Below are 9,221 nucleotides of genomic sequence, written 5' to 3'. Positions count from 1 at the left end.
GCTATCCTGTAGTTAAAAACTTAAAGAGAACATTTAGCGTGTTTTCAGGAAAGTTTGACTATTTTAAACATTCAGTTAGAGCATATTAATGTCATATACTCTGTAAAGGACACCCGGACTCATTGACTACATTTTTCTCCTGCACATAGTAGCTCACTGACAGCGGTAGAGAGGATTTTTAATAAAATAGGTGAGGGTGACTCTGAACAGACCTATCAGATGAGGAATTTCCACAGTCAGAGGTTGAGGCAGTATCAAGATGTATGGCGCAGTGCATCTGCCAGAGATGGTTGATTCCACCAGAACATGCACAAGAAAAGTATGTTCAGGGAAAACGTACATCAGATACACTATAAGACCAAAAGTATTTATTGAGATAAACTGATTATTGAGTTTAGGTGTTTCAGCCAAACCTATTGCTCACATGTGTATAAAATCCAGCACATCTTTATCGACAAAAATTGGCAGTACAATGAGTCATACTGAAGAGCTCAGTGACTATAAACGTGGCACTGTCATAGGAAGCCACCTTTGCCAAGTGAGTTTGTGAAATGTCAGCCCTACAAGATCTGCCCTGGCCAAAAGTAACTATTATAATTGTGAACTGGAAGTGTCTAGGAGCAACATCTGCCCAGCCATGAAGTGGTAGACCACACAAACTCACAGAGCAGGGCCGCCAAGTGCTGAAGCACACAGAGCATAAAGATCGCCTATCACTCACCAGTTCCAAACTGCCTCTGGAATAAACATCACCACAAGAAGTGTGTGTTGGGAGCTACACAAAATGTTTCCATGGTCAATCAGCTGTACGCAAGCCTCATATCAACATGTACAATGCCAATAGTTGTCTGGAGTGGTGTAAACCACGCTGCCACTGGACTCTGGAGCAGTGGAAACATGTTCTCTGGAGTGAAGAATCACACGTTACTTTCTGGCAATCTGATGAGTGAATCTGGGTCTGGCAGATGCCAGGAAAACACTACCTACTAGAATGCATAGTGCCTACTGTACAGTTTGGTGGAGGAGGGATAATCTTCTGGGGCTGATTTTTAGGATTTGGGCTAGGCCCCTTAGTTCCAGTGAAGGGTCAACTTAATGCTGCAGGATACTAAGACATTTTAGACGATTTGGTCCTTCCAACTTTGTGGCAACAGTTATTGTGATTGTTACAAAAATCTACTCTACATGGATTGTGTGATGCAAACCATGTATAACAGACAACATTTCTGAAGTTCTGGGTCCTGATGTCCTCTACTGAGGACATACTGTATAAACCAAATACATTTTTCAAAAATCCTGTTGTAAGAGACCTTCCGTTTTTTGGCAATTTCTCACATTTCCTTCAGAAGTTATCTTTGGGGAAGTTATCTTCTTCTCAGAATAAACGTAATAAGCGATAGACCTATATATGCATGTGAAGAAGATCCTGCCGCATGTTAACCTACCAGCTGCCCCTGACTGTGACAACACCATAGAAACAAATTATATACAATTAAAACACAAAATAATTATGTGATAGGGGCCAAGCACGGCCCCCACCACCGCAGACCTCCAGCACCGCCGATATTACGCCCGTGAGCCTACTACATGCTGTCGACATTTTTACCGCTTATTCTCAAAAGTAAATGCTAAATAAATACAATACAGGTTTCACTTCGCCAACAGGACGGTTCTCAGTGGGTAGCATAATTGAAATCTGTAACTGTAATTACTGCACTCTTCCTGCAATCCTTTGTTGTAAGAGCACAAGTCATTTTTTTGTTTGAGATTCTCTAGACTACTGTACTACACCTTTCACTTATCTTATTCTTTTGGACTGTGTAAACAGACCTTGGTGGATATCGTATTTTTAAGGGCAACAGGTGGTATATTCTCAGCATTGTTGTCTCTTAGGTCAAGATAAACAATTTATTTAGGTCCAGTAAAAAATTTTAACAGTTTACATACTAAACGCGCAACTTTAGTACAATCCAGGCAAACTTCACCGGTTAACCTATACAAAAACTTTCCAAAACGTAACGTAGGTATACTTCACAAACGACATTGACATAGGCTACTAGTGTTAATTGCTTACAAAACTGGCGTCCCCACTGCGTAACAGGCTATTCCAACGTGCATCGTGGAATAGTCATAGTGCAACTCAAACCGGGAGAGACATACGAGCATACAAACTTGCAATTAAGTCTTCGGAACAGATGAGCCTACAAACTCGCAATCAAGTCTTTATGACGTGATGTTCACCTGGTCGTGATACACACTGGCAAAGCAGGTCTTGTCTGCTTGTGCGTGGTCTCTGCGAGCGGGTTCGTAGGACGCTGACAGCATCGGAGCTACTACCAAAGCCTCTACAACACCGTTTAATTCAGGTGAGAGCTCGTCTTAATGATAAACTGACGTTTACGATCAATTTTGATTGTGTAATCTAAACTTCTATAACTTGTATACGTTTATAATTAATTTTTAACCACGTTCAGCTTGACCAGAACATTTGACTGTTTCAATTCTGAAATAAATTCAGAAAATATGTACGCTTGATCAAAATTTACACTAGGCTAGTATTTTAGAAATGTTGTCTTGTATTTTGCCGAGCAATTATTTGTAGGGTTTTTAGTAGGATCCCAACCAAGTGCCATGCTTCAGTCGGGGCCAGTACCAAACTGTCGTATTGTCGTATGAACAGGCTGTTAGTTTTCTGTATGGCAAACCATTTTAACATGTTTTCTTTGGAACTTACTCACTATTTAAAAGTTACTGGTACTTATTCTTTAGTAGCCTAAACAATAGCCTACCATTAATTACTACTAACTATACAAGTTTGTAATAGACGGTAATTAAACACTATTATAGTTTATATTCGAATTCATGCTAGTACAGCTGAAATATTGCTAGTGTACATTATTATTTACTAATGCTTATACACACTGACAACTCTATTAACGTTTTCACTGGTCAATATCTTAATATTATTTCAGCAACAACAAGTCTCTAATTTGAATGAAGAAATCATCATGTGAAGTAGTAAGAGTTGATTTTTTACTAGGCATCACTAATTATTAGTAAAAGTGACTTGCTGATAGTAAAATTATACAAAGTATAATTATGGATGCAATCTTACTAGTCAGAATACAGTTTTTATTTATTTAAAATATAATGGAAACTAGTGAACAGAGACGTTGGTAGCCCTGCCCCCTGGTGAACATGATTGCCAGCTTATTCTTTAGTGTAATATTTCAGGTAATGGAGTTGCTGATGTCTACCTTTTTTGTTTTTCAGGGCTGTTGGTAGAAAACTGCGGAAAGCTGGTTGAAAGTTTGCAGTTGAATTTTTATGCAGCCTGTACATAATAAATGTTAATATAAACAGGATGCAGGCTCTTTACACTGACGCAACCGTTGAGTTAAGTCAAGTTATTTCTTCCCAACTGAGACAGCTACTGACCGCCACAAACCCAGCCTTGGGTTTTTCCATATTATTTTATATAGTTTATGTGGAGTTAAGGCATACAGTAAATTCCAAATGAACCATTCGCTCAAGTGTCCTAAAGCTGATGGAACAAAAACTAGCAAGGATGTATGGGTTTATTAGACCCTCCTGTGGCCACTTTGAGAGTCTGCTCCAATGTAGGTTCCGCTAGCAAGTAGTTAGGGAAGAGAAATCCCATAAGGCACTATGTTGTTTTTGAGCTTGCGCAATTTCAATCAAAAGTAGGCATAGGCGTATCTAATGATATAACGTTTTTGTTGACATCTGAATTTGAGATGTGACAGGTAGAAAACTTAATATGTCGTAAATTAAATGTTCAGTTTTTGGTTATGTTTGTTAGTTCTTCAACGATAGGAGGGATTTGTATATTAGAATTTCATGTTTGTTTTATTAAGTTATACTGGACCATTAATTGCATCATTTAAGTCTCGAAGTTGATGCGTTTCTTAAACCCCTTGCTACTCTTTGGATATCATGGAGTTCAGTCAGTAACATATGACCACAGAAGGCATTCCAAGTGTCTGGACTATGTTTGGCAGATGGCCATTTAGTTAACAGCAAGTAGCTATCAGCACATGGCACCACAAACAGGGAGTGGCATGTGTCACAGGACAGAGTCTGTGAAGGAAGAAACAATGTATAAAAACAATAAGAGTTATGGAGTTGGAGTAAATCATCATCTTTTATCCCTGGATTTAGTTTTTAGTACCCCAGTTGAAAATAGTGAATATTAAAATTTGTCTGATGAAATGTATTTTATTGATAATCCCTTTATTGATAGTCCAACAAAATAAGCTTTGACATGGGAAACCCTTTCATTTAATCAGATGAGCAATGTGCCTTTACACAAATGAAATAATATGCAAATTTTCTATCTTGCAGGGAATGGAGGACAAAATATGGCATGACATGTAGATCATATCCATACAATCTTCTCATTGGACTTACCAGGACTGTTTGGTCTGTTACAATTGTTACATGTACTATTGGATACCAGCGAAAGCAAACAGAAAGACCCTTAATTTGAATTGACTGAAACTCCTGTCCCTTGACAGCTTCTCCTAGACCACAATTCGACCGCTCTTTGGGGCCATTCTCCTGACCATAAATCATGGCTGAGGCTGACTTCCAGAGACTTGAGCTGTACAACCAGGTCCTGATTAGGTGTCACGCGGACCCGTCCTGCAACCGTTCCCTCCTGACCTTCCATAACACCAGCTTGGCATACGATCTGAACTTCGCTGGCGATGGCTCCCCCTTGCTCCGGACCGTGGTATCCATCATGTACTGTGCCGTGGCTGCCGCCGGAGTGCTGGGCAATCTCCTGGTGTTGCACCTGCTCTGCTCTACCCGGACCGTTGTCAAGAGTACAATCAATGTCTTTGTGTTCCACCTGGCTGTTGCTGACTTTCTACTATCCTTGGCGCTGCCGTTCTGGGCAGTAGACATTGCCCTGGACTATGTCTGGCCTTTTGGATTGGCCATGTGCAAGTTTGTGACTCTCCTGACGGGGGTCAACGTCTACGCCACTATCTTTTTCATGACAGCGATGAGCTTTGCCCGATTCTGTTTGGTGGCTACGGCACTTAAGCCAGCTGCACCACTTGGCTGCAAGCTTCGCGCGTCCCAGGTGACAGCCACCCTCATATGGGTCGGGGCGATGTTGTTTGCCACACCCCGGGCCGTGTTCGCCGAACTCCAAAGCGTAGGTGACAGCAATGACACTACATGCCTTTACCGCTTCCCTGAAGGTACTAGTTGGCTGGGTGCTAACCACATCCTGAGGATTCTGTTTGGCTTCTTGTTGCCTTATTTGGTCATCATGCTCTCCTACCTGCTTCTGCTGCGCTTCCTCTGCCGGCAGAGGCTGAACGGGGTCAACCGTCGGCGACAGGCTAACGTCTCGAAGTCCGTGGCGGTTGTGGTCCTTTCCTTCGTCATCTGCTGGTTTCCATACAATTTGCTAAGTATCTGGCACACCCTGGTCCTACTCGACCTCACAGACATCAGTCGCTACTACTACTTTGCCCAGACCTACCTTTTCCCCCTGGCCAACTGCTTAGCCTTCACCAACACATGTCTCAACCCAATTATTTACTGCTTTATTCGCAGAGAGTACCGCAAGGCACTTCACAATCTAGTCTTCAAGTCCTGTCTGTCTTCTGTGTCCAAGGCTTGCCTGTCAGCAGTCAACTCCAATGAGGGACAGAGTCACAACGGGCAGCTGGCCATCCCACTCAACAACATGGAGAGCCAAACGGCCCTGTCTTACACAAAAAGGTCAGCGTTGCCCTCCACCACTCTGTCGCCAGTTCCCAGTCCAAAGAGCATCTGTCCCCTCAATGACCTCACCTAAGCCTCTGACATCTCAAGGATCTCATCTTAGATAAAAGGAAGTGAAGTACAATCAATCGCATTGGGACATTTACTTAGTTTTCTATTTGAATTGGAATTGGCAGCATTTAACCAACATGAACAATTAAAAAAAATATTATGAAATACACCCTAGGAATATTGTGATGCCTTTTCCTCCGTGATCTCAAGTGAATTTCTCATAGAAATGTTTTGTACTTTTCATGGAATGTTTGCGAATGGTAAAGAGTAATGCATTTTTGAAAATTCTATAGCAATTTAAAATGGTAAGGTTGATCCGGGTTTGGACAGTAAATAGGCACTGGAGTGAATACAAACTAACAAAACATGTCAGCTTCAAGCCCTTTATAGACCTGAACCATTGCCAGTCAAAGCTACAGTGGACCTATGAGGTATACAGTATACAAATATGCCACTCACACTTTGAACTGATCTGTGTGTTTACAGGCAGTAATGAAAGTGCACCCTTAGGAGGCATTAATTAAAGCCACAAAATACCCCTGAATGTTTTACTGCATATATGTAAATACTATGGCAGTCCTCTTCCATTTGAGAACATACCAGTCCTGATCTAAAAGGTTCGCTCTTTGTCCCTTAGCTTTGCGCCTCAAGAACACAAACTAGCCGGATCGTGATTATCTAAGATCCAATGAGTGACTTGTATATAAACCCTAAAGTTTGTTTTGCCATCAGCATTTCATGACAAGTGAATGGGAACATGCATTGCTGCACGCCTCACTCATTTGATCAATGTATTTGATAGAAAATATGAAATTCGTGCTGCTTGAAAGTATGTGAACCCCTTGATCAATAATAGGTTTCTGTAGTGTTCTCCATGACATCTTCACATAATTGGAACCAGTATTTTTTAAATTAGATATAACAGGTTTATAGTTACCAATTCCATGTATTAAGAGGAAATATTGCTTGTAGTTGATAAAAAGCGCAGGTGCAAAAATAAGTGAAACTGAAATTGCATTGGTTAAATCATGTAGGTAAGCAGAATCAGGTGGGTAAATAATTGGGTACCAAATTAACCAATTAAAGGAAGGATAGTGTTTGGGTGGGACTTTGATAAATAGAGTCAGTTTTAGTGTTAACCATACAGTGAGGCAAATAATTTACAAATGGAGAACATTTAACATGACAGCAACTCCTAGAAGAGGATGCCCTTCCAAAATATCCCCAAGAGAAATAATAGATCAGGTAAATACAAACCCAAACATCTGGAGTTGTGCAGACCTCCCTCGCTGCATCTCAGGTTACTGTGCTTTAACAATAAGAAGAAGAACAATCAAAATGTCATTAATGGGAGGGTGGCTAGGAAGAAACCAATAAAAAAGAATGAAACTGCCCATCTTAACTTTGCTAGAGACCACCTAGACATAACTGAAGGTTTCTAGAAGTCCATTCTCTGGACAGATGAGATGTCGACCAGGTCCATATAAGGAAAAAAAAAACATTGCATACGACCAGAAGAACCTTAACCCAACAGTCAAGAATGGTGGTGGGAATATCAAGATTTAGGGCGTTTTTTCCTTATATGGACCTGGTCGACTGCACATCATTAAGGGAACCATGAATTCTGACTTATACAAGGAGATTTCTGAACAGAAGTCAGTCAAGCCATCAGCCAAGGAGCGAAAAGATTGGCAAAACAACAACTCCAAGCATTCAAGCAAATTTACCTAAGAATGGCAAGAAAGATTTTTGTTTTGAATTGGCCAAGTCAGTCCTGGCTTTCATCCAGTCGAGATGCTGTGGCAGCACCTGGAGCACATGCCAGACACTGGTCAAACCTCACTCAGTTGGCTGAGTTCTGTAGGGAGGAGTGGGCAGACGGAGACGTTTACTCTGTTAATTATCACTGCTAATGGAGGTGCCACAAGCTATTAATCACATAGTTTTGCAAACATGAAATCTGACCTTATGTTAAATAAACCACTTTTGATAAATAAACAATGTAAATATATCATGTGTTTTTGTTTCTGTCCTTTATTTGGAATGTCTTTATTATGAATTGAAGTTGATATAAGACCAATCCTTTAGGTTTCCTTCCAAGCGGCACTGTATATGCTTACTGTGGACAATGTTATGTTTGGTATACAATTGCTAACTAGTAACTGATTTACATTTCTTGGTAGTTAGCTAAGTTTGACACCTGCATATAGCCTTAATTGTTTTTGCAAAAACTGCCAGCATAGACATTCAGTTATTCAGTTATTGCTATCAGTTCCACTTTGAATATGTACAGTAAATATATTTTAATGTCTTCGCCACAAACAATTCATTTATTTGAATTGATTGACCCAAGACATACAGACTTGACCACTTCATTGCTATGTTGATGTTGTTGTGGTACCATATTGTGATAGTACAAAGCCTTTCATAACTTGTTTTTTGCCAGCTCTATATGTATTATTGGCATTTTCGGTCGACAGTTGACTGCTCTAAGTACTCATGTCTTAAAGATGTTTTTTGTGTGTGACAGGATGTACCATAAGGTTTCAAATAAACTCAAAGATTATTGAGATAACTTTAAATGTGCTGAATGAAACTTAAGTTGAGCCAAATGAACTGCATTGGTGTCTCAAAGTTACAGATATCAGATTATCTGTTGTGAAAGTGCCTATGTTGTTATTAAGTCTGCTATTGCTCATTGAATGTAAAAACACATTTTAGGTTGTGAAGGCCATCCATTGAGAACCAGACACTGGTTTTGCTTTAGCATGGCTAATGTTTATAATTTTATTGCAACATATACTCAGTACTCACATTTCAAACGATAAATCATGCATTATTGTTAAAGGTTTTGTTTTACGGAGATGTGTAATATTACAAATAAATCCTATAATTATAAATTTAAGAATAAATGCATATATAAAAAATACGAAAATACTTGTAGAAAATGAATGTATTCATTTATTATTGGTCTTGCATTTATTTTTGAAAATACAAACCGAATGGAGGGTTGAGACATTTAGTTCAACTGTTCTGATATTGTATATTATACACTGAGAACACTTGACAGACACCTACAATGCAGTTCAGATGTGAGCTGCCAGCCAAGTAGTGTGCAGTGTTTCCATGTCAGCTAGTGCATATTCCAACAAATTTGGTCTACTTTGAGAGGGAAGAAGGCCGGGCAAGATGCACAAAGCTGCTGGCGCACGCTTAGACCCAAACCAAAATAAATGTAGCTGCCAGTCTACACCTACAAATGAACTAGATAGCATGCTGTAGTTCATGAAAAAGATGGCTGTTTCTAGTCTGATAAAACTAAGTTCATTCAGCAGCAGGAGCAAAACTAGCCTACTATGTACACTTACCCCCTGGCCTCGGTGAAGACTGTGGTAATGTATATG

At 40.0% G+C, this 9,221-nt stretch overlaps 1 protein-coding gene across 3 annotated transcripts; it reads left to right on the top strand.

Moving 5' to 3' along the window:
- The first annotated feature begins 1,776 nt into the window (after window positions 1–1,776).
- On the top strand, window positions 1,777–8,707 carry LOC105012735 (relaxin-3 receptor 1). Of its 3 annotated transcripts, XM_010873787.2 has the most exons (4): window positions 1,777–2,366; window positions 3,274–3,396; window positions 4,366–4,443; window positions 4,539–8,707. In XM_010873787.2, exon 4 carries the CDS (start codon window positions 4,595–4,597, stop codon window positions 5,837–5,839), a length of 1,245 nt encoding a protein of 414 aa, XP_010872089.1. In that variant the 5' UTR covers window positions 1,777–2,366; window positions 3,274–3,396; window positions 4,366–4,443; window positions 4,539–4,594; the 3' UTR covers window positions 5,840–8,707. The 3 variants fall into 3 exon arrangements, with proteins under 3 accessions (XP_010872089.1, XP_010872086.1, XP_010872087.1); XM_010873784.2 differs by having other exon boundaries at window positions 4,366–8,707; XM_010873785.2 differs by lacking the exon at window positions 3,274–3,396 and having other exon boundaries at window positions 4,366–8,707.
- The last annotated feature ends 514 nt before the right edge of the window (window positions 8,708–9,221 follow it).

This window comes from Esox lucius, chromosome 10 (assembly GCF_011004845.1).
Source record: "Esox lucius isolate fEsoLuc1 chromosome 10, fEsoLuc1.pri, whole genome shotgun sequence".
Taxonomy (NCBI): domain Eukaryota; kingdom Metazoa; phylum Chordata; class Actinopteri; order Esociformes; family Esocidae; genus Esox; species Esox lucius.
The sequence above is the reverse complement of the archived record's forward strand: the minus strand, read 5'-3'. Positions and strand labels throughout refer to the sequence as shown.

What these genes read in the sequence shown, in the direction of transcription:
- LOC105012735 (XM_010873785.2), top strand. Translation starts at nt 4,595, where the DNA reads ATGGCTGAGGCTGACTTCCAGAGACTTGAGCTGTACAACCAGGTCCTG.